Here is a 25,431-nt window from a genome sequence, read left to right on the forward strand (position 1 = left end):
GCAAGTTGTAAGAGTGTGTTGCTGTAAGCTTTGAGGGATGTTTGTTTTTCAGTATTATTGAAGGAAAACTTAACTGATACAGATGAACAGCCTTGAACCCATCAGTCAGCTTTACTAAATCTTGTCGTTGATCTCATATTTGTTTGAGTGTTTTTTTCTTATGAAATTAACCATTACAGAAACATTTGAGGGTCCTCTTAAGTATGCTTCACCCATCCCATCTCTTGGAAGTAGCCACTATCAAGCAGTTAGTATTTATAATACTCATGCCTATTTTAAATATTTCCTATACATTTATATACCCATAAACATTGTCTAGTATTGTTCTGTAGGTTGTAAACCTTTATATAAATGATACTAAGCTGTCTGTGTCCTCTGAAATTTACTTTCCCCATAACACACACAAACACACTGTATTTCAGATTTACCCATGTTGATACATTAGCTCTAGCCATTCACTTTGCCTATGGCAACACTGTCTGTATTCACTACAATGTACCTATTCTCTGACAATGGATATTAAAGTTGTTAAATACAAACAGTGTTGCAAGGGACATTTTGCACAATCTTTGAGTACTGTGCTTTTCTTTAAGACCAATTCTCATTCTTTGTAGAATAAGTAGACAAGAAGTGCACGGCTGATTGAAATTTCACATATGCAGTCTGCAAGGCCATTTTAGCAAGAGCAGAGGCACGAGCATCTCTTGCTGGAGCCGCCACCCAAAAGGAGTCCACAGTGCCTGTGGTCTTGGGCACCTCTGATTTCTATCTCTGGCCTTTCCTTGTGGGACCAGTGCCTTAAGACTTGCTGGGAACATCTGGATGACCTTTCTACTGCTCCTTCCACATCTTACTCACCATATGAACTTTATCATACTTCATATTTTTGACCATTAAATGGTTTCAAGTGTCTGGTCAGGATTGAAATGTTGACAAGAGAGTTAGAAACAGAGGAAGGAACGAAGACTGTTAATCGGCCTCTTTCTTCCTCACACAGCAATTTTTCTAACAGATGCAATTACATTTGAGAGCTGTAGAGAACAGAATCTTATGTTTTATTTCTTTATTCATCATTTTCCAAATGGTATTCACTGTAAGAAGGAAATTGCCTTTGTAGTTCGGTTCTGCAGGCTCTATGCTGGAGTGCTCCGAGCTTCAGTTTTAACACCAGCTGTTAGGCCGGGCGCGGTGGCTCAAGCCTTTAATCCCAGCACTTTGGGAGGCCGAGACGGGTGGATCACGAGGTCAGGAGATCGAGACCATCCTGGCTAACACGGTGAAACCCCGTCTCTACTAAAAAAATACAAAAAATTAGCCGGGCGTGGTGGCGGGCGCCTGTAGTCCCAGCTACTCGGGAGGCTGAGGCAGGGGAATGGCATGAACCCGGGAGGCGGAGCTTGCAGTGAGCTGAGATCCGGCCACTGCACTCCAGCCCGGGCCACAGAGCGAGACTCCGTCTCAAAAAAAAAAAAACAAAAACAAAAAAAAAAACAAAAAAACACCAGCTGTTGCCCCTACCTTGTTTCTGGTGGGTGAGAACCAGCCAGAGAGGGAGGGTAAGAAATCAGGCAGAGTTCATTTAAATTCAATATATTTTTATTCTTTGTAAATACAATGAGTACAACCTTTAACTTCACAAATCAGTTAATTCACTTTGTACAAGGAAAGTTTTACTCCTCCTATAATAGTCCAAGTGCTGAATGTTTTCCCTCAGTGCTAGTACCTAATAAATCAAAATGTGAAAAGTACAGCAGCTATTTAAAAATGTTTGTTTCTACATTTCCATAAGTATAGAGTCATACCAAAGGAGCAGCTTAAAGTGTAGGACGGTGTGTGTGTGTGTGTGTGTGTGTGTGTGTGTGTGTATGTGTATGTTCATTCAAGGCTTTACTAGAAACCAGTTTTCGGAAAGGCATTGAAGAGTCTCAGGCTGTTAGCAATGGATCAATCAAGAGCCGTCTTAGCATTCATCTCCTTGAAGTTCCTTCTGCAATTGCATCCATACTCGTTTCCTGTCTGGTGTGACTTGCTGCACCATGAGTTTGGACCCCCACTGCCTTTGGTTTCAGCACTATGTTAACGGGACAGCAATCTACCTCACTCAATCACTCATCTCCACTTTATTTGGTTTTGCTGTTTTGATTCATCCTCCCTTGACTTATGTTCTTTAGTAAAGCTCTTCTCTTTTTGAGATGTTATCCAACCTGAAGTCCTGGTGAGAATCTCATTTTGTCCACCAATTCCTTTGACAAGGTTGCCTGGCCTATGGTATTAAAAAAGAAGAAAAAGAAAGAAAGAACAAAAGAAGGAGAAAGAAAAGAAAAAAGAAAATAGCGAAAAAGCAAATCACATAGCATAAGCTACTTTTCACTTATTAACTCAGTTCTGAAGGCCATTTAATAATGTATTACAATAGAGGGGAAACTTTTGATAACACTTTTAATTTAAAACCTACCATTATTTTTAAAATAAATGCTCCAACATAACGTAGTTCTGAAGGCCGCAGTATGATGTTATACACAGAGCTATATTTGGTTACCAAACTTTATATGCTAAAAAGGAAAAGAAAGCACTACTTATGTTTCAGCTTTTGATCGTTCAGCCTGATCTTCCAGGTAAGAGGCAGAATGGCATGGCCTGTGGCAACCCCCAGTTTGCCCCCTCCCAGGGCATGGCAGCAGTGAGTTTTCAGCGCAGGCGGTCCTGTTGCACCCCTCTCCTTCCCAGCCTCCCTACCCTGGTCAGGGCGGCAGGTCATAGCTACTGGAATGTTTTGTGTCAACTGGCATTTTTTCCTGAAGGCTACACATTCCCCGGTGTATGCTTCCTGAAGGGTTTGTTAGTTGAGGCTTGTTCTCCGTGGGTTGAAGTTCATCTGATACTGTCCCATCCTGAAAAGTGGGTACCTTGTGAGCTTAGATATCACTGGATTTGTACATATCTGAAAGCAGTCTTGTAATTGGCACATTGCCAATGGTTTTTTTGAAAAACACTTCTTCTATAGTTGATGGGCTAATAGAACGTAAAGCTGGCAAAAGCAACAGGAGTTTTCCAAAGCGACAGGGTTGAGTGGGATATCTGGAATATGAGAAGCCATGAAAACAAGGTCAGAGTCCATTACTCATGGAAACTAATGTCTCATACTTGAACATACATCATCTCCTGCATTCCCGATCTAGGTCTCCTGAATAACACAGTCTCCCTGCAGCGAAGTCTGGACAGGCACTGTTGTCCCTGTTTTGCAGGTAGACTACTTGAGGCAGGGAGACCATAAATGATGCTGCCAAAATCACACAGACACTCTCTCTGCATTAACAAAAGGATTGCATTTTGTTTGGGGAAAAAAAGAATTTTAAGAAACATAATACTAATTTTAAGCCAAATAATAAATTTAAGATTTCCATTGTAGAAAATGACCAGGACGTTGAGGATAAAGCTAGCAACGGAATACATATTTTCTAATTCTCAGGACTCCTTCACAAGGCTATTTCCCTCACATAAAATGGCTTCTTTTTCTAAGCAATTCTCCAAATTATTATTCAGGCATTATACTTAGTCTCTCTCAGGAATAATTCCATCCTTATTACACTGCAAATTAAAGACTAAGTTCTGTTGGGGCAGTGCCACCCAACTCTCATGTCAATGAAATTGGCATGTAATTAAAGATGTGAGAAATTGCTTAACAATTTCCTCTCTTGATGTCCAACATATATCTGTGCTCAGATGTGCAAGTTCAATCTTCTGCTGCCTTTAGATGCCTGCATCCACCTCCTCACTGCAGCCCTGACACTTCTTCAGCCAATAGTTAGCATTAGATATCAATATACATAAGGAAGGCTCCCTCCACTGAAATGAAACACCTAAAAACTGACCTTCTGGGATACACATCTGTGACTAAGCTGGGTTCAACCCAGGCCACAAGGTGCTAGAAGCTAAGGGATATCAAAATTCCTTCAAAGGAGTCAGGTGGCTGTGTTTAACTGCTGGATAACTTCACTCTGCAAATAAAGTTCAGGGGAGCAACTTTCATGCTTGTCTATTTAGCTTTGGGCACATAAGAGTCCTTCTCTTCCACAGAAGACAAGGCTTATAGTTCATTCTGGGCCTCTCAGGACCTCAGCTGACTCTTCCACTGCCCATTTTCATGACCACCTGGGGACAGGGGCCACCAGACCACATCTAGTAGTGTGGTGTGGAAATGGCGAAGCTTATCTACATTAAAAAGGAAAAAAAGAAAAAAAAAAAAAAAAAAAAAAAACTTAAATCCTACCACTTGTTCTCCTGGTTGAATGTATTTCTAATGTTTCTTGGAAAGTAATCCCCAAATCCATGTCTCCCTTTCACCTTGGCCACTTTTTTCTTCAACAGCTCTATTTCCCTTCCCAGGACCAGGCATAGTAGAGATAACTCTGCAGCAAGCTGGAGGCGGTGGCTGCCTGGACGACCTCTGCCATCTGCAGCATCCACCCAGCATGCTGAACACTTCCCATGGTGAGAAACCACTGTGAGAAATCACCACTTTCAGAAAGGATGAATTTGGGGGAATCCATAGACAACCAACTCCTGATTTTCTGCAAACAGATTACCCACTCATCTACTCTCCCACTTATTTTATTCTCTAGTTGGGAAAGGGTTGGTTAGTCAGTCAACAAAAATTAATTGTCTATTATATGTAGCATACAGTACTACCAGAAAGCAATGTATGAGGTCAGGTGTGGTAGGCTCATACCTGTAATCCCAGCACTTTGGGAGGCTGAGGCAAGAGCATCGCTTGAGCCCAAGAGTTCAAGATGAGCGTGGGCAACAAAGCAAGGCTCATCTCTACAAAAATTCGCTGGGCACCTGTAGTCCCAGATACTCAGAAGGCAGAGGTGGGAGAATTGCTTGAGCCTAGGAGGCAGAGGTTGCAGTGAGCCACGATTACACCACTGCAACACAGCCTGGACATTCAAAACAAAAAGTGTGTGTGTGTGTGTGTGTGTGTGTGTGTGTGTGTGTGTGTGTGTGTGTGTGTGTGAAAGAGACAGACAGAGAAAGAGAGAGAGAGAGAGGGAGTCTGACTAATCAAAATTATTTTTTAGAATATCTATGCCCTTGTCTTCATCCATTAGCATCAATAATTGGATTTTCTTTCAGGTTTAAGTGTTTTAGGTCTATTACAGATTTGCACATTTGATCTTCAGTATAGCATATAGTTTGTGTGGAATGTCAATTCCTAGGCTCCTCCTTACATCCTGGATAATTAGAGAAATAGCTTAGAGAGCTGTAATATACAATTAGGCTCAATTTCAGTTTGCATGTTAACTTTTCATTTCAATTTCAGATTTTATTTTTCTAGACAGGAAAGTGCTGGAGGCAAAAGTGTTCACTGATTTGAAGGGCTAAGAAATAAGGCATAGTCATTTTTGTCACATATATGACCCTAGATATAAATATTAAATTACAGCTGTAGCTGATATCAGAATGAAATAAGAATTCCATAAAATAAGAAATTCCATAATTCCATTATTTAATAAGAAATAAGATACTTATTTAATATTTAGTATTTGAATATTTAATAGAAATAATACGAATTCCATGGCAAAGCAGATGTGTTTTTTCCACACATGATTTTCTTCTTTTGGGGTGTTGGGGAGATGTAGTTTACTTGCCATTTCTCTAAAATGGGCTGTTGTTAACCCATGGTTGAATTCTCTTGGACCACCCTATCAGCAGCTCCTGGCACACCAGGCTCCCCTCCTCACTCACCTCCCTGGCACTTCCCACAGGACGCCTACCAGCTCCTCCACCACTCTCAAGACACAATTTCTCTCCTGCTGAAATCCTCCTCCTATTGAAGGACCAACTCACATGTTCCTTCCTCCACCAATCAGACTTTCAGCCTTTCCAATTTTCCCTCACTCCCTCTGTCTAGGATTCATCTCTCACACTCACCACGTTGCTTTCCTCTCTTCTCTATTTGGATTGGAGTGACACTGCTGCCCACTGCTTGCGATGATAAAGGGCAGTGTCTTGCTCCTTCTGGTATCCCGTAATGCCCACCTGCAGCCCCGCATGTGGCCAGTACTCGGTAAAGGCTTGACTGGATCAATAACTGAATACCACGCTCTTCTCATTTTTAAGTTCTTTTTTTTTTTTTTTTTTTTTTTGAGACGGAGTCTCGCTCGTCGCCCAGGCTGGAGTGCAGTGGCCGGATCTCAGCTCACTGCAAGCTCCGCCTCCTGGGTTCATGCCATTCTCCTGCCTCAGCCTCCCGAGTAGCTGGGACTACAGGCACCCGCCACCACCCCTGGCTAATTTTTTGTATTTTTAGTAGAGACAGGATTTCACCGTGTTAGCCAGGATGGTCTTGATCTCCTGACCTCGTGACCCACCCACCTCGGCCTCCCAAAGTGCTGGGATTACAGGCGTGAGCCACCGCGCCCGGCCTCATTTTTAAGTTCTTAATACTATAATGATTCTAAATGTCAAAGGTCAGTTAGTACATACAAGTTAGTTTGTTTTTGTTTTTTTGTTTTTTTATTTTTTTGTTTGTTTTTTAGACAGAGTCTCACTCACTCTGTTACCTGGGGCTGGAGTACAGTGGCACAATCTCGGCTCACTGCAACCTCCACTTCCCAGCTTCAAGCGATTCTCCCGCCTCAGCCTCCCGAGTAGCTGGGACTACAGGTGCATGCCATGACACCCAGATAACTTTTGTATTTTTAGTGGAGACGGGTTTCACCATGTTGGCCAGGCTGATGTTGAACTCCTGATCTCAGGTGATCCACCCTCCTTGAACTCCCAAAGTGCTTGGGATTACAGACGTGAGCCACTCTGCCCGGCCTACAAGTTAGTGGAAGTACCCAGATTATGTACTGCTCCATTTAATAATTTTGAACAAATATTAACTGCCTACTATCTATATTCTGTAATTCGATATGCATTAAAAATTTCAAATCCTGGCATTTTAATTTGGAAAAACATATACAGGTGCACTATCAACATAGTTTCAGTGATATTCCATGGACAGGGAACAGTGTTATTCATTTAGTATTCAAAAGAGGGTTTATGATAGAAATAGGGAGACCTTAGCAGAAGTGGTATCACCCCAAATGGACAGAGTTGACTTGGGATTTCTCTGACCCATTAGTTGAGGGAGGCATTAACAGCCTCTACCCATTTGATGTATTTATTCCCACCACAGTGTCTATAACTGATGTTGAGATTATGGAGATGGGCTTTCGCAGGTTCCTTTCAAATCAGCCTAGAGAATAGCAACTCTATTTCAACCTCAAATCTACCACAGTCCTAACTCAGGAAACTAGAAATGTTCCATTTCTCTTTAAAAGCCAGGCTTCCCACCCCCCCACCAATGGCATAATAAAATTTATACTTCTTTTTTTTTTTTTTTAACTTTTGGTAGAAACAGAGTCATGCCATGTTGTGCCCAGGCTGGTCTCCTGAGCTCAAGTGAACTGCCTGCCTTGGCCTCCCAAAGTGCTGGGATTACAGGTGTGAGCCACCTCAGCCCCCAGTCTATACTTCTTGATGGGCTTGCCCAGTGCTGGGCCAGGAGGAGCTTTGTTAGAGCCCCAGTCTCTGAGAGTTCCTACAAACAGTCAAGAACAGCCTCTGCATGTGGGCCCTGCAAGGCCAGAGGTAACCCAGTAGATGTTATGACTCAAAATAATAGATCCCAGTCACCAAGGCCAAACAACAGTTATGACAGGTGAAAAGATGACTTCTCTAGGCTGGGCATAGTGGCGCAGGCCTGTAATCCCAGCACTTTGGGAGACCTAGGTGGGAGGATCACTTGAGGCCAGGAGTTCGAGACCAGCCTGGGCAACATAGCAAGACCTTGTCTCTACAAAAACTTTAAAAATTAGCTAGTTGTGTCAGGTGTGGTGGTTCACACCTGTAATCCCAGCACTTTGGGAGGCCAAGGCAGGCAGATCACAGGGTCAGGAGTTCAAGACCTGCCCGGCCAACATGGTGAAACCCCACCTCTACTGAAAATACAAAAATTAGCCAGGCGTGGTGGCAGGCACCTGTAATCCCAGCTACTTGGGAGGTTGAGGCAGGAGAATAGCTTGCAGGCGGAGGTTGCAGTGAGCAGAGATTGCACCACTGCACTCCAGCCTGGGTAAAAGAGTGAAACTCCATCTCAAAAATAAATAAATAAATAAATAAATTAGCTGGGTGTGGTGGCATGCACCTGTAGTCTCAGCTACTCAATAGGCTGAGGTGGGAGGATTGTATAAGCCCATGAGTTCATGGCTGCAGTGAGCCATGCTCACATGCCACTGCACTTCAGCCTTCCAGCCTGGGCAACAGAGCAAGACCCTGTCTCAAAAAAAACCTCTCTGGAAAGTTCTCTCATCCTTTTATTTGAGATTGGCATCTGCAGAAAGGCACCTGTGTTTTCTCAAGGATGATGTGGCCACTCTCTCACATACCAACCATGACACTCTGGGCTTCATTTTTTTTTTTTTTTTTTGAGATGGAGTCTCACTCTGTCACCCAGACTGGAGTGCAGTGGCACAATATTGGCTCACTGCAAGCTCTGCCTCCCAGGTTCACGGCATTCTCCTGCCTCAGCCTCCCGAGTAGCCTGGCTAATTGTTAATATTTGTATTTTTCAGTAGAGACGAGGTTTCACCGTGTTAGCCAGGATGGTCTCGATCTCCTGACCTCGTGATCACCTGTCTCGGCCTCCCAAAGTGCTGGGATTACAGGCGTGAGCCACCATGCCTGGCCTGGGCTTCATTTTTGACCCCTCCATACCCATTCACACAAATGTTGTTCCATTATTTTGATGGATTAGTTTGTTCCACCAGGACATCTGTAATATGTCTGACAGTGCTTTCAGTTTGATCATCTAATTAGATTTGCTGAGATGATAGGTAACGACATGGATTCTCCCTAAATTAACTGGCTGGCAACAAGATAATTAGTCACAATGTTTGAACTGGCTTATTACCGCCTGCTCAGACGTTCACAATGAGGCAATTTTCTTAAGTACATGTTCAAGGCAAACAAGGGTCACCTGGTATGGATGTAGCTGTTGAGCGTTAGCTGAGCCTCATCTTGAAGGGCCGCAATGGCAGCAGCATTCCGGAAGCTTCTCAGTTCAGAACCACTATGTGTAGGAACTAGAAATGAAGACCAGGAAACTGTGATAGACAGCATAGAAATTGCATCTGGGAGCCAGGCATGGTGGCTCATGCCTGTAATCCCAGCAGTTTGGGAGGCCGAGGCAGGCGGATCACTTGAGGTCAGCAGTTCGAGACCAACCTGGCCAACATGGTGAAACCCTGTCTCTACTAAAAATACAAAAATTAGCCGGGTGTGGTGGCACATGTCTGTAATCCCAGCTACTTGGGAGGCTGAGGCAGGAGAATTGCTTAAACTCAGGAGGCAGAGGTTCCAGTGAGCCGAGATGGTGCCATTGGACTCCAGCCTGGGTGATAAGAGCAAGACACCATCTCAAAAAAAAATTTTAAAAATTAAAAATAGACAGAAAAAAATAAATTGGGTCTGGGAATGCACCTCTGTGGAAGTGGATGCCCAGCAGAATATGCAGGTTCCCATAGCAATCAAAAATGGGGCCAGATTAAGAGTATCAGCTCCCTTGAAAACCATCACCTCTTTTTGCAAAGGTCAGTTCAAACTTCGAGATGGCTGAATTAGTGAGGTGGTAAAACTGGGGAAGGAGAAGAAACAGGGGTCTGTGTCTGCTTACCGGCTTTGAAAGTGACGATGCATTTTAGACAGGCAAATTCAGTAGCATCTAACCGGAGTTGTCTAAATCGAGCCACCACCTCTTGTAAAGCCTGTATTTCAGATATGATCTTGTTCAGCTTCTGGGAATCTGTGTTGTCACCGTTCATGCCTAGAATAAAAATATGGGATAAATACTCTAATATGAAGGCATTTTCATGATTTAATATTGATTTTTGACAAAATCCTGCATATCAATATCTATTCAATTGTCACTCTAAGATATCTGATTCCATGTAAACTGGCTATATTGTATGAAAGTTAATATAAAATCTTCTCTTGGATGATAACAAACACAGTAATTTGCATTTAAATAACAATGCAAGCAGTCATGAATACAACAAAACAACATTATTTGCATTTAAATATAGATTTATAAATGACAGGTATACTCTATTGTTCAGCAGGAATTTGTTATTCTTTACATGTTGTTCTTTTTTCAGTAATGTATTTTTATGGTAATTTCTACAACAAAGTCATTAAATTGTGCAATTCTTACCAGATACAGCCAGTAGAGTGTTAGCATCAACCGGAATGGCCCATTGTGCTATTCCTAGAACAAACAGTTCTCTCCAAGCATCTTCCAAAAGCATCAGCTGTCATACAATAGATGTATAATATAATATAGTGTGTAATTTATAAATTTATAAACAATTTCACTATGTAAATTTCCATTATTTTAAAAAGTGTTTTAAATGCCTGTCTTGGTAATTTTTTCTGAATATTCTAGCTTTCCCTTATTTTCCCATATTTTCCTTTTGAAAAGGTGCCTATAGATATGCACATGGATTTGAGAGTCAGCCATTCCAATTCTCCAAAGTTTCCTTCTCTCAGAAAAGGATTTGCCCTTTTTGTCCTTGTATCCACCCATTCCTGACCACCTAGAAGCTCCTCTAGAGACCGAGGCTTTATGAAATGCCAGCAGCCCAGCAGGTGGATTCCCCTCACAGAGAATGCTGCTATTAGCAGGGTTGAGGATTCCTCAGACACTTGCAGAGCTGGGTCCCCATCTTCCTGGAGGGTTGAGGGGGCTGGGCTGGGAGAGAGACAGAGATCACTAATTCCCAAGAGGCATTCGGGGCAAATCAGGGTGTAATTATGTTAATCGGGTTTTGCTGAGTTTTCCTCATCTCACTGCGTGATTTTTCTGAGACCCATAAATGGACAGCATCAAGGTGCTTGTCATTTTTATTCTAATAAAGTGTGCTATTGAATATTTAAAATGAAAATCTGTCTCTTTTTCCAAATTAATATACCAGATTCCATTTCACTGCAGTTTGCTCTTTGTCGAAGGATTTCTACCAAAGGGCTAAGTGGCAGACAGTAAGTAAATTTTGTTTGGGTGAGAGTATACAAATACTTGTTTTGAAAAAAAAAAAAAAAAAAGCCAATCTACACACACACACACACACACACACACACACAGCAAATGGTTAGAGTTAAGCAGTAAACCTGTTCAAAGATAGGACCTAACTACCTTAAAAAATCTCAAAACTAAAAACCAGCCAATTCTAAATGATTTATGTAAAAGGATTTCTTTTGGGAGCTAAGAGCTGAATCATGAAGGCTTGTAACCAAACTCACAATTAGACCAAAGGGTTTAATTTTTTAAATGTTTTATTTTTAGTTTTATTGCATTAAGTACAGGAAATAATTGTAAAATGCAAGGTAAACAATATCTAATCCTGGCCATATTTGAAAGGGCAGGCCATGAAAAAAAGAACATCTCATGCTAGAAGATGAAATGCTTTTAGCACATTGCCTGATCTTTCCGTAGGAAACATACTTCATATAAAGGGCCACTATTATGCTTTAATTAGGTATGAAATGAATTGAAGACATAAATCCTTTGCTTTTAGAACTACACATTAGCCTTTTGGAAAATTGGTCATTAATTCCTGTGAATGCACTGGTAACAGCCAATGGTTGGGAACACTTTGTTTTCTTTCTTTTCTTTAAGGTTAGAAAAATGTTAGCATTTCTAATATTCCTAACAACAAAATTTCTGGGTCTCAGTACAATACAATGTTTCACTGCACACACTTTTTCTTCCTCTGAATGTCATTTACAATCACAGAATTATGCAAAATGCCTATTTGTTTACAAAATGTCTAAAAGCACATGAAGAATCGAGGAAGATCCTAGCCTGCAGGAGGTGTGCACTGTGCCCCTTGGTCTTACATGCTGATCAATTAATGACCAAAACTGGGAGCATCACAATGGAGAACATAAAGCTGAGAATATAAATAATAACATCAGTTCCGAAAATCTACTACTCTTACCACCTTCTACTTCTCTCAGTTCCAATGTTCTTAGTAAAACATTGTTTCAACAGTTTTAGAACATCATTACAATTTTAAAATTTGGTATTATATTTGCTGTTTCAATCAAACAAAAAGAGGTAATGTTCTTGTATGTGTGTTTTTCATAGACTGGACCCAGCTTTTCTGAAATAATGTAATTACGTTTCTTACTAAGGATCATATAGGTAGATATTTTGAGCCCATGGGAAGAAGCAAGTAAAAACAAGTAGTTTCCACGTTGCTGTTAAGAATGGATGCCTGCCTCGGGTGGTTTACCTGGGGATGGAGGGAGTTTTATAAGACTGAGTGCTACTGCTTCTTTCCCAGCTCTCTTTTTCCCAAGGCCTCAGTGCTCTGGTGGTCATACCTGGTCCTGCAAAGACAGCGTGGAGAAGGCTGGCACACTCTTAGCCCACTTGATGCTCATGAAGAGAAGTCTGGCAGCTGATTCACACACTGACTCTGTGGCCACTTCATAGAGATACATTGGGGTCCCATTCACTTCATGGGGGTACTGGGTGGGGAAGAAAGAAAGACACCTAGAAGTAAGGAAACCACAGCTTTGCAAGAAGAGACAAACTTAATTACTAATTAAAGCAAGGAAGGGGATAAAAAGGAATTTGGATGTTTTGCTTAAACATGCAGTTGCCATCGATGGGCAAAAAAATCAAACATCTCTATCTATAGAGTTTGAAAAGTAATACTGGTTGGGGGAGGTCCATCTCCATTCTTTGGGAGCTTCTCCCTTCCAGAGGGTCCTCTGGCTTTTCTATCCCCTGCAGCAAATTTTCCTTGGGCTGAGCCAAGTGCCAAGCCTGGCTCCCAATTTAGACAAGAGCTGCTTGCATTTGTGTAAATAAAAATAGATGTGAAAAAGTATAAATTAATAGGCATCCCAAACACAAATATGCATATGAGTATTTTTAGAAAGGATTAGTATATTATGGAAATATTTCAATTAGACATCTTAATCATTCACAGAGCATTCCCATTCATAACTGACAACATATTCATAACACTACTTCCCTGAGCTTATTATACACATCAAGGGTAAGAAAGCAATATTAAATATTGTGCGTGTGCATGTGCCCAGGTGTCTGGCTTCCCTGCAGTGTGCGGCTGCAGCTGGCCCTCCTCTGAGGGACATCCTAGGCCCTCATCGACCTGGAATGGGGGTCTTAGTAGGTATCAGCTGGAGGCCTGGAGGGTAGGCCTTAGGTGGCAGCCTTTCCAGGTGGTTCAGGCTGGGCCCTGCTCCTATGGAATCAACTCTGCTGTAAATCCACCTGCCTCAGAAGTAGGTGAGGAACCATGGGAAATGAACTCAGATTCCTCAAACTGTTCTAACAGTGTGATCTCCACATTTCTCTCTTGCCTTAGGAACTCATGGCTTTACCCAAGAGCATACAGGCCAAGATCTGGAATTCTGGGGCACTTCCTCCAGCTGTAGCCAACTCCTCTCCTCTAAAAATGAACGTTGGTTCTTCTGGCCTTTAGGAACACCTGAGGCTGCCCTCTGGGTTTAGACGAGGGCTCCACCCACCACCAATCACCAGTGGGTGTTTCCTAAAGGTGCAGGTTCCTGGACTCCACCCCAAACTTACAGAAACGAAATTTCTGGGGGGATAAGATCGGGACTGCACACTTGCAGCCACTCGGAGGTTGACTCTACTGTACACTCACGTTTGAGCACCCCTGGCTGAACAAGGCAGAGCAGGGCGCCTGGAGCTCCATGCAGAGACCAGCCAAGCACCCTGGAGTTCTCTCCCCAGTATGCCTGATCCGCATCACAGCTCAGAAGAACTGGGTGCGTCCCTCTCCTCCATTCGCTGGCACGAGTCTCTTTGGGCCCAGCAAGGCCACTGACCTTGGGCGTGGGCTGAGCCAGGCTCACGAGGGTCTGCCGCTCAGGGGTGGTGGACACCGCGGCCAGCTCCAGGCCGTGCGGCTCCAGCTGCGTGACCGCAGTGAAGAAGGCCGGCGCAGGGAGCGCCGCGGAGGGAAAGTGCGCGGCCGCCCCGTTCTCCTCCTTGTGTCCACGGAAGTAGAGGGCCACTTGCTTGCGGATGGTGGACGTCCGAGGCCCCCGCTCGTGCTGCACGGCTGCAGAGGCAAACAGAAACGTATGCGGGCGATCAGAGACGTCGCGACACAGCTGCTGCGGCGCTCCCCCCAGCCCCGCCCCAATGTCAAGTCTGGGCAGGCAAAATCGCCCAAGAGGTGAAAAGAAGAGAGAGGGAATCTGAGGGAGGAAGGGATTCTGAGATTGTCTAACCACTACAGTGAATAGATTCGGAAGCTGAGACTTAGAAGAGGGGCCCGTGCTCAAAGTGCCATGATAATGGCAGAGCCTCGAGCAAGACTAAGTGTGTTCTCGGTGGGTCCAGGGCTCCTTCCGACCAGGGAAGGGGATTCGCAGGGAAACCAGAGACCCTCTGGGCCGGAGTAGGCAGGTATACTCGCCCCAAAAGAGGTATACTCATCCAAAAGAGAGGGAGCGTAGTGCACGCCAGACACCTCGTCTCTGCAGAGACTTTTCCAACTCCGCCCAAGAACAACCTTCCCTACCCCCAGGCCCCGCCCCCAGCGAAATGGCTTTTGGCCTCTGAGGGCCGCAGGAGAAAAGGAACCGAGTCCCGAGATTGCTAGCGGATGGAAAGAGGGAGAACCCGTCTCCTAGTATGCTGGAGAAAGGCAGGGGAGATGTGACAATTACCACCAACAGTTTAAATAAACAAATTAATTCAGGGCAATCTTCCGCCCGCCGAGCTTGACAACTTGTCAATACACAAGTTCAACAGGTTGGACGCTCCCTCCGGCTTCCTGCGCCGCGGAGGAAGGGACTCTCTCCTCCTGGAGCAGCCACCCGGCCCGAGCCGCCTCACAGCAAAACCCACTCGCACCCTGTTCCCAGGCCCCACGGTGTCCTCCAGCCCTTTACCCTCGCCCCCTGCCTGAGCCTGGGGCGCCCTCGACAGGCTGCAGCTGGGGACGCAGCTCGGACCGTACTCCAGGCCCAGGAAGCACTCTGACGTCCTGGTTCTTGCTGCTCTGCGTTTAAGAGCCTTGGGAGAGCTGGGTGTCCGAGGCACCCACGGGCGTCACCCTGCCTCTCCAGCCCCCTTTCCCTCTTTTCTGTAGAACAGAGAGAAGGCCCTGGAAAAGCTCACATCGGCCCAATGGCCGTACTGATCTTGAATTTGCAAACGGGCTGGAAATTGCGCGTTTTCGCGTCTCTGCCCTCCCTTTTCCAACACACCGCGATCTTCCAGCCCGTATGATCTCTTCCCCGTGAGACTATCCAGACTTTAAGATCCTGGGGGAGGCTAGCAGGCTTAAGGGTGGCCACGAAGGGCTGCAAAGAGGGATTAGGACCGGAGGTAGAAAATGCGCCGCGGTCCCCTGGAGAGTGGGGTCCCCCCAAGGGCTGCCTTTGTGGAAATGACTGTGTGGCGCAAGTTCCTGATGTGGGCATGGGTCTTGCCCTGGGGAATTCTAGGGGTCGCCAGCGGCTCCTGCTGACAGACTGGAAGGCTACGACTGAAAGCCCGAGGCCAATTCCCAGCATCTGGAAAGAAGCGCTCCGGAGTTGATTTACATGCATAGGAGTGCCAAGTATTTTCTGTACATATAATTTCCTTACTACTCAATCAACATTGGAATAAAGGGATGCACTGATTACCGTCTTTGTTCATGTTGACTTCCAAACACTTCTTCAGCCGACACGCCCTGCACTGGTTTCTGTGCGTCTTGTCCACCGGGCAGCCTCCCTGGAACAGAGCGCAGGGAGTCAGCCGTCCCCCTGGCCTTTAGGCGGGAGACCCGGAGCCGGCACCTGGGCGGGGAAACGGCGTGGAGGCGCGACCTTGCCCGACCGCAGGCCCTGGAGCCCCGAGCCTGGGCCTGCAAAACGCGAGAGCCTTGGGCATGAGCAGGGCCAGATCAAGAACGGGCTGGGACGTCCCAGGCTACTTCAAGAGGGCCAGTCCCGGACCCCAAGAAAGCGGACAAGGGGAAAACGTCCTTCTCCGAGCAGGTGAAGGATAGAGAGCCGGGTTAGCAGACCCCGCAGGCCTGCGGGGCTCTCGGTAGGGGAACTTCCGTCGGTCGCGGAGTGGTGGAACAGGGATGAGACTTCAGGACCGAAGACAGCGACTTGGCCCCAGAGAAGGAGGCCTCTGAGTTTCGTTAAGAGCTGGCTTTGGGGTCAGGATTCACGCCATACCGCCCTCCCGCCAACGATCCTTTCTGCTTTCAGTACTTGAGTCTACCTTTTTCTGCCACTTTCTGGGCAAGCCCGTTTATCTATCAGATAAATCTCTCCCATTTATTCTTCACTCTCCTGTTACCTCACTTTTGCTTTTGTATGAAGCCAACCTTATTATCAGCAAGTTGAGAGTTGCCTTAAAGACTAGCCTTGGCCCAGGTGCATAGAAACACAGCCCTTCCTGGAAGGTGAGGGGTTAGGAGGGCAAGGCCTAGAGAAGGTGAGGGTGAAAAAGGAAGAGCTCAAGGCTTGAGCAAAATATAGAAATGCCCACCATGTAAACAGGACCAGAAAGGTAATGTGACGGACTGTCAGTCTAAATAATATGGACTAAGAATGTTAGCATGGTAACTGAAAAAATAAAGGTGGTAACTTCTTTAGAAATATTTATCTGAGATGCATGAGAAAATAGATGTTTTACCTAATGCAACTTTCCAAAAAAACATTAGCCATTGAAACAGGAAATCTACAGATAAAGTTTCCTTTGGAATTTATTCAGTGTTAGGTGTCATTACTGAGGGGACATGTGCATGGATACATAAAGAGTCATGTTCATGAGTTTTATACACAGAAAATGTTTAAGACATTGTGTGCTCTCCTATATTTATAGAAGTTGCTACTGTTACATTTGTAGCGAGGAAAGATAATAAATGTATTTTTTATTTTGCTTCATAATCTCAAAAATTCATATACTCTGGACTTGGAGTATGTTTTTTCCCCCTGACGCCCTTTAGGGGAAAATTACACATCAGAATGCAGTTTTATGAGTTCATGCTTCTCCAATTTAAAATATGATGATTTATTTAAAATAAAGGTGGGACAGATGTTCACATTCATTTCTAAATGTCCTCATTACTGTTAATAATATATTGGAATATAATTTAATCTTAGAATAAGAGAGAAAGGAAATAATTTTGGGGTCCAAAGTGAATCATTTAGGGCATCTTTGCTGGCCAGTGTAATAGTTCATTATAAATAGGTTTTTAAAACTTATTATTAAATGTAATCATATATCTATCCTCAGATGGTATCTTTCCAGTATTCTTATAAACATGTAAATGCAAAATGGAAACCTTCATTAGTTCTTAAGTGTGTCTTCAAATCAGATCAAATGTATATAAATATCTAATGCGAGAGAGAAGGATGAATGCCTCAGCTATGATCATTTACTCTCCTTGCAAGAAGAACACCAGGCCTGATGAGTCTATTATCAGTCCTTTACAAGCACTTGGACTGGTATCAATATGCTTGAATTGGTAGCCATCCCCTTTTAAAAGATCAAGCACAACATCAGAGATCTTGATTTTCCAATTCTGTTCACTGCACAAAAGCAAAAGACAATCTAAGTAGAAGTTAGTTCAAATCTGACAACCCCCAGTAATCGCACAATCCTGTGGAGTTATTGGGACACAGTCCTATGCATGTAAAATGTGATGTGTCCATATGGTGAAGCCAGAAACTGATACAGTATCCAATTAAACAGGTAACAGGGCTAGAGAGCTCAAAATGTATCTCAATGCAAATATCTTCTGTTTTTGTGGTTAATCCAAAACTATTAGAAAATGATATGAGCAGACATGACTTCAGAAAAAGACATCAGAACAATTCGCTAGCAGCAGACAATGTATGCATGTGTATACATGTACCCTATATTTACTAATTAGTGAAAAGTGTTTTACTATTTTGTTACCAAAGGATGACTCTGACTAAGGCACCCTCAGGGATCTTTCCAGGAGTGAAATGGAGGCCTCTGTGCTGAGGGTCTGAGTGGCTGGTAAGGAGAGGGCAAAGTGTGGGACCAGAAGGTTGATCTCCTTAGTTAAAACCAGCCTATTACTGAGCTGGAAACTGAGTCAAGGGGTTCTGCTCACTCTTCCTGGAAGCTTTGGCTCATATTGAGCCCATGCCAGATTCCTCTGTCTCTTTGAGACAGTTTTGCCTACTCAAGACCAAAACCACTAACTGGGTCCACATTCTAAGCAGAGAAGGAGAACAGGGATATGGAAGCTTGAGGAGGATCCCAGTTGCACCTTCCTTTTGAATCTTCTCTTCTTCCTCACCCTGCCCTTTTCTGACAAGGCACAGCTAAGGTCACATGGGTGCTGAATTCCCACTGCCCAATTCCAGAGCAACCCTGCTTCTCTGGAGTTGAAAAGGCACAGCTCTTCAGAAAGCACTGCCTCTCTTTCAAGTAGCCAGCACTCACTTGGTGGTCTCAGCTAAAGGTGGTGGTGACCTTGACTCAGATGTCTGTGTGCCACTTACTTCTGCATCCCAGGCAAGTGATCAGGGGACTGAGCTTGATGCTGCTAGGAGTGAGGGTGGGGTGGGCAGGCACAATAACAAAGCTCTTTCTCCTTCTGGCTACTTGTGGTTTAGATGCTAAATTCTTTAGGTCCCTTGGACCAGCTTTAGAGCCACTGGGCATGGGCCTTAACCAGTGTCAAAATCTGTCAGAATTAAAAAAAAAAAAAAAGTGTAGGGAGGCTCTAGGACTTCAGACTTCCTCCTATAAACTCATATCTTCCGTTACCTCTTCCCGCCTTTCCCCAGCCAAAGGGCCTCCAAGAGTTGAGGCAAGAAGGAGGGGAGAGGAAGGGAGAGGTCAGGGCCAGGTCTCTCCTCAACAGCGTGGAAACTCAGAGGAGGCCTTGGCACAAACAAAAGAGTGAGGAGGCAGCAGAGGGGAGCCAGCAGTGCAGCCCTGGCTAAGGTACCTGGTTTCCAGATTTGCAGACATACGTCCTATTTCTTCGGATGCTCCGTTTGAAAAAACCCGAGCAGCCGTCGCAGGCGTAGACCCCGTAGTGTTTCCCCGAGCTGCGGTCGCCACACACTTTGCAGGGGATATCTAAAATGCGGCCTGAAATCGCAGGGAAGACCGGGAAGGGGGGAAGGGGCGAGAGGGAAAGGAGGGCGGAGAAGAGGGAGAAAAGGGGAGAGGGAGAGAGAGATGCTAAGCAATCTGACCTCTGAAGGGATTAGCACCGAAGCTGCGGTAAAAGCAAATAATGAAGTGATTTTATAGCCAAACTTTTTTTCCTTGAGCAAGTGTCAGTTTCCTACAATGAGCATTATTCATGCACCGCTACATGTATTTGGGTCTCCTCTAATCGCCGAGACCCATTTTGGAATAAAAGATGACAGCAGGCCCGGGCGGCAGCGCGGCCCTCCACTGCCTTTCTGCTCCGCGGAAAGTTTGGCCGCCTCCCTCCTTCGCTTTTGCATTTAACATAGAAAGTTGTTAGTGAGCGCGCGAGGAGACAAACTTGAAATGTAAAAGGGAAAAGAAGAAAAACAAACACGGCTGGAACCAGTGGTGGCAGCTGGAAGGCAATCGAGTTTTCTCTGAGCTCCGCCGGGCGGTGTTATTATTAGGATTATTATTGTAATGCTAATACTTGGATTATTAATGATAATAAGGGTAGTGGTAATTGGCCAACTTTCGCTTTACCTATTTAAAAAATGCTTGGTGGGTCGCTTTGGAGAAATTATTTCTTTTAGGAAAAAATTATTTTCTCCGCAAAGTGGTTCCGGGCTAGGCAAGGGAGAGGGGAGCGACGCACGTTGTTGGTTCCCTGCCGGGTTAGCTTGGGACAGGCGTTCTTCTCCCTCCATTTCCTAAGCCCTTTCTCCCTAGACGACTGGCCTCCACACACTTGGTCCTGTATGGGTCTCTTCCTCCCGGTTTTTCCAGTGCTGTGTGAGCCTGATTTTTTTTTTTTTAATTAAGAATCTGACTGATTTTTCTAGGCTGAATCCCCCCAACCCCCATGGACCCCACCTTAAGAGAACTTTCCCTGGAATCCCCTCAAGCCTGGGGTGGCCACAGACCCTTGAGGAGTGTCAGGGAGAGGGTAATATTTGGCCGTTTAGAAAGGGAGGAATTCTTTTCCTCTAAGGTTCAAGAGTCCAACAAGTGCCTGAAGCGGTTTATAGGGACTTAGAAATGCTTCCTCCCCAAAACAAAGGGAGTATTAAACTGTTAACTTAATTAACACTTTAATTTTAAAAATAACAATAGTTGATAACAATTGACTTATTAACACTTGCTTTTCTCTTCTTCTACCCATCCGAAGACCTCCAGTTTGGGCCCCAGCGGCCTCAGGCCTCCCTGAAATTCGACAGCTTCTGCGAAAAGCGCTTGGGTTGGGGACTACGATTAGATTGGGGTGGGGAGGGGCGGCAGTGAAACTTCTGGGCGAGGGGAGCAGGGGAGGTGAGGGCGTGGCGCGGGGAGGGCCTCGAGGCACCGGAGGTGTAAACTAGCTCCTGGAACCCGAGGCGTCCGGGCGAGCTTGCACCCTGGGTCCCAGCCTAGTCTCAGGTGGAGGGGGTGGGAGGAGAGAGAGTGCGGGGGACCGTGCTTGGGGGTGGGGGGTGTTCGGTAACGACCAGGCTCTGCTGGGTAATTACAACCCCGCGGCAGCACCTGCCTATAGAGCCACCAGTGACCCGTCAAAAAGAGTAGCATGGGAATTCGGACGGCGACAAAGGCGGGCAGGGGAGGCGCGCGGCGCGGCGGCCACCGGCTCGGCGCTCCCTCTCCCACAGGGCGGGAGGGGAGATTGTGCTGTGGGAGGGAGGGGCTGGAGAGAGCCAGGCGAGGGCACAGCGGGTCTTGTCCTCCACTCCTTTGGGCCTGTCACTGCGCCCAAGGGAGTTCCTGGTCGCTCAGGAACCGGGTCTGGAGCGCCTCTGCACGGCACTCACTCTGGAAGCAGTAAACTTGGTTTCCATATTTTACAACCATCCTCTGCACAACACGCGCCCTCCGACCGCTCCAGGGTCCACGTTTGGGGCCCAGCAGTACTGTCACCCCAGCTGTCCTCTTCCCCGTGGCACTGTTGAAGATGCCAAGATGAGTGAGTGGGAGGAGCAGTGATGGGGTCTCTTTTTCCCCACTTCCCATCCGGACAGGAAGCCCATGACAGCATCGCTGGAGAACCCGACGAGGGTGGAGAGAAGACCAGCGCAGGGTGGGGGCCCCTCCTCAGACTCCCCCGCCCGAGCTTCCGGACTGTTGCCCCCTAGGCCACCACCAGTGCGAGTCCTGCCTCTGCGCAGACCTCCGAGCCGCGGCTCCTGGGGCAGATTAGAGACAGGCAACCGGGCTGGGGCGGGGCCCAGGAGGGAGGGACGCGAAAATTCCGGGGCATAGCGGGTCTGTGCCTCAGACTCCGCCACCCAGCCACGTTAAGGTGACTTGGGGTCACGAGACAAGCTGGTTGACCCCGTTGCAAAGCTCCTCTCATTTAGCAAGCCGAGTGAGCTCCGACGTGAGGCGAGCCGGAGTTTCCTGAAGCTGGAAAACCGTTCTTAACTTCCCTCGCCAGGGGGTCCCCTCGGGGCTTTTTGTGTGTCATAATTGCCTAAAGATATATGGCAGCTTCGATTACTGTAATTACCATCAGAGGCTGTTGAAAGAAGTTAGTCTGGGCTGCAGGGGTGACTGGCCAGGGTCTCGTTACCACCCAGGCGGGGCTCCGGGTGACATCGCTCTGCTCTCCAGCCGCGAGAAGCCGGGCAAGGCGGGGGCTGCAGCTCTGGCTGCTCGACCCAGTCCTGACCCGGCCCGCTGCGCGCCGACCTCCTTGCCGCCCCGGGCCCGAGGGACGCAGGTCTCGGGTTGGCTGCCGCCACCGGTTTGGAAAGGGCCTAGATGCAGCGGCGCCACGGGCGGGGGCCTCTGCCCTGCGGGCCTGAGAAAGCTCAGCAGCCGCGTCCCGACCTGAGCCGGGGCTGGAGACTTCCAAGGCCTCACTCAGGCTCTTGGGAAGTTGGAACGGCCAAAGTTTCTGCAATGAGCCCGCTGTGGTTTTTCCCCCAAAGTCAGGAGGGTTGGCCTGCCTCCTAGTCCACAGCAGGGGCGCAGCCGCAGGCGGGCAGAGCTCCCCGCTCACCCCTCCCTCGCCTCTGAGGCCTCACCTTTCAAGGGCCCCAGCGGCTCCGCACCCTGAAATGGACGAAAGAGCCCGGTACTCCTTACTTCCAGGGGTGTAGGCGAGGGCCTGTCCCGGGGCGAGCGAGCTAGGAGGCCTGCCGAGACCCGCGGGCTTCAGTTTTTGCAATGGAGGCTCAGAATGCAACAGAAACGGCCTCCTGCGCCTCCTGGGAAGGACACTCACGCCCGGGAATGCGGGCAACAAAAATCGAGGTCGCTTTGCCTCCTGGAAATTCCAACAGCGAGGGCCAGAGTAGGCCCGAGCCTAACGGGAAACTCAGTCCTGCGCCAGGGTCCGCTCTGCATTCCGGCCGCGGTTAGGGCTCCTTCTCTGCTCCCTCTGCCCCAGCTCGAAATATTTCTCCTTTTCTTTTTGTTCACGTTCATTTTACTCTAATTTTTAAAAGGTCAGCACCCAAAGCAAAATCAATGGACAAAGTGAAAATACAACCTCCTTCTTGGAGGGGGGTAGGAGGGCGGGAATTGCATCCCACTTAAGTGAGACTTCATTACCAGTCCTCAGAAGTATCTCCGATTCTCCCAACTTTCAAAGACTCAGGACAATGAGGGCGAGTGAAAGGGGGAGGGGGCGGGAAGGAACGCATAGAGCGCCAAAAAATGCTATCCGCGAAAACAACACGGGCAGCAAGGCAACTTCGGGATATGGGGACTGCGGCGGCAACGGTCGTCCCCAGCCTCAGACCCTGGAGCCCCTCAGCCGTGGGCCACGGGATGGCGGGAACTGAAATGCCCCCGGGAGATCTGAGCACCGTGGTTGCGCCTGCTCAACGCTGGCTCGGGCCTGCACATTCTTGGGTTCCGCAGGCACCGTGCAAGCAAATGCCCTCGCACACACACTTAGCCCGGCGCTCCTGAGTCTCGGGGTGGTGAGAGGTCAGCTGCGGCCTGGCGTTCGGAGAGCCGGCAACTAAGGAAGTTCGAGGAAGGAGAGAAGCGCACGGAGGGAGCAGGCCGAGCACTCCTGCCTCTGCTGGGCTCCGGCTCGAAAAGTCCTTGGGATTAGGGATTTGGTCCTCTCTTTGCTAGAGTGGTTCGCCATACTTTAAATTCCCCAGTTATGACCTACGCGGATTTAGGATTAAAGAAAATGTGACTTTTAAATTGTTTCTGCTTCCCAGTTTGCAGGATTATTTGAAATAGCTAGAAACGGGGTGCAAAGCATTCCATTCAAAATCCGCTTTGCACAGAGTTGCTTTTGCGCGCTGGAGCTCGGAGTTTTGAGCGAGTGTATTATTGTGCTACCGCCTGAAACTGCGGCCCATTTCCCGCCCCCCTGCCCCCCCCCCCCCAGCACCTGGCGGCTAAATGGAGGCAACTCATCCGACTGGTGGGCTGCGCGGGTCGTAACCTTCTCTCCGCACCAGACAGGGGGGATCAAGCAATCCAGAGGCAACGAAACAGCTCTCCCCTCACCACGAAATGCTCCAACTCACGGTCTACAGGGCTGGGCCGAACGCACACGCCCGTTGTAGTCCCGGGGCTCAGAGTCGCAGCGCTCCAGGCAGGACCTCCCCAGCCTCCCTGCTTGCCCGCCCCAGGCTGCGCGTCTAGGCCCCACGGCGGCCGGAGAGGTACCCACTTGTTGATCCGGCTGGCTTGCTCATGCTGGCTGTCCCGGGGCGGAGCGGTTGGTGGGCGCTGCCCGAGTCCCGGCAGGCAGCGCCCGCCTCGCCGCCCGGCGCCGCGGCTCTCCAGCCGCCCTCCAGCCTGCAAGGCTCCTGGGCGGGACAGGTGGGTGTCAGTCGCGCGCTGTGCTGCTCCCTGGGCGCTCAGAATTCGTTCCACAGTGGAAATTTAAGCATCCTTAAGTTTCTTCCCGGCTCTTGCAAAACCGCAGCTGCTGGGAATGCTGCTTGATATGGACACACACATGGACCGACAGATGAAGAGATGGACAGGAAGACTGAGGAAGAAGGGAGAACAGCAAGAGAGGGATGTTGAAGGACAGAGATGGAGACACGAAAATGGCCTTCCTACGGAGCGAAATCCCTCTTTTTCCCCATTCCTGTCACTCAGTCTTCAATCTCTCCCTCTACATAGGTATGCAGAGTGTGGGCAATCTCTGCCGACCGCTGGTCTCCCAGGGAAAGAAGGAAAACACAACCGCAGTCTCAGAGGCAGACGGGCTCCGCGCTGCCGGAACCGAGCGCAGAGTGGGACAACTAGATTGCTGGGAAATCTTCCGAGGGAAGAGGCGGCCAGGTCCGGGTTTCCGGGGAGAGCCGCGCACGCAGCGGCGAAGGGTCCCCGAAGTTCATTACCCCGTGACTTTGTGCCTGTCGCTGCGGGCTGGGTCCCCTGTAATATCTCCAGAAGCGCTCTGACAGGCAGCCGCGGGGAGGGGAATAGGGCGTCCCTGGCCCACTTAGCTTTTCCCCCAACTCCTGGCGGGGTCTGACGTCAGCCATGTGCGGGGAGGGGATGGGAAGAGGGAGGGGGTTAAATGCTAATGATATTAATGAACCTCCAAGCGGCTCCCAAAGAAAATGCAGGCGCTCTCAGAGCTTACGAGTTAGAAAGTGTGAATACGGGAGTGTGGCTCTGTGCGTGCGTGATGGTGAGGACGGTGCGGCTCGTAATAAAAAATGAATTCGTATATTTCACGGCAAGAAGGAAGGGGAGGGGTGACGGGGCTTTCTCAAAACGCTTTTCCCCCTCTCTCCAGAGTGCCAGATAGATTCGCGGAAGAAATTGGGTGGCTGTGTGCTGGCGTGTGATTGTGCGCGCCGGACACGGCCATGTGAGTTGGTTCATTCTTGGTCCCGTGCCCCTTCTGTTGGGTAAAACTTGGATCTGGCCCGAGGTGAGTAATTTACTCATTTTGCACGTATCTACGGAAAGTCAGGGCTGAGGATGGGGTCTTCTGGAGGTTCCGCGTTCCTTCGGCCTTCGCGAGGTGGGTTTGGTCTCCAGCTGAGGGGAGGGTGCCGCCAGCTTCCCCAAGCAGAGCTGGCCCATCCGACGCTGAACGAATCTCTTGTCGGCTCCATTATCTGCACCCGGGCGGCAGGAGGGCAGAGCGTTCCCTCCCACGGCTTGTCCTCTGCGGGCATCGCGGGTTCCCGCTCTCCGGGCGGAGGGATCATGAAGAGCGGGTCTCATCCCCTACCCTGGCCCCATTCCGTTTGCCTTCC

The 25,431-nt window shown here is 47.7% G+C and overlaps 1 protein-coding gene across 1 annotated transcript; it reads right to left on the reverse strand.

Moving 5' to 3' along the window:
- Positions 1-1,574: 1,574 nt before the first annotated feature.
- NR2E1 (nuclear receptor subfamily 2 group E member 1) lies at positions 1,575-24,644 on the reverse strand. The gene is made up of 9 exons (XM_023205965.3): positions 23,877-24,644; positions 19,050-19,195; positions 15,748-15,835; positions 13,933-14,168; positions 12,433-12,579; positions 10,262-10,358; positions 9,725-9,874; positions 9,029-9,134; positions 1,575-3,078 (listed from the first exon to the last, which is right to left on the reverse strand). Exons 1-9 carry the CDS (start codon positions 23,899-23,901, stop codon positions 2,916-2,918), a joined length of 1,158 nt encoding a protein of 385 aa, XP_023061733.1. The 5' UTR covers positions 23,902-24,644; the 3' UTR covers positions 1,575-2,915.
- Between the last annotated feature and the right edge of the window lie 787 nt (positions 24,645-25,431).

This window comes from Piliocolobus tephrosceles, chromosome 5 (genome assembly GCF_002776525.5).
Source record: "Piliocolobus tephrosceles isolate RC106 chromosome 5, ASM277652v3, whole genome shotgun sequence".
Taxonomy (NCBI): Eukaryota; Metazoa; Chordata; class Mammalia; order Primates; family Cercopithecidae; genus Piliocolobus; species Piliocolobus tephrosceles.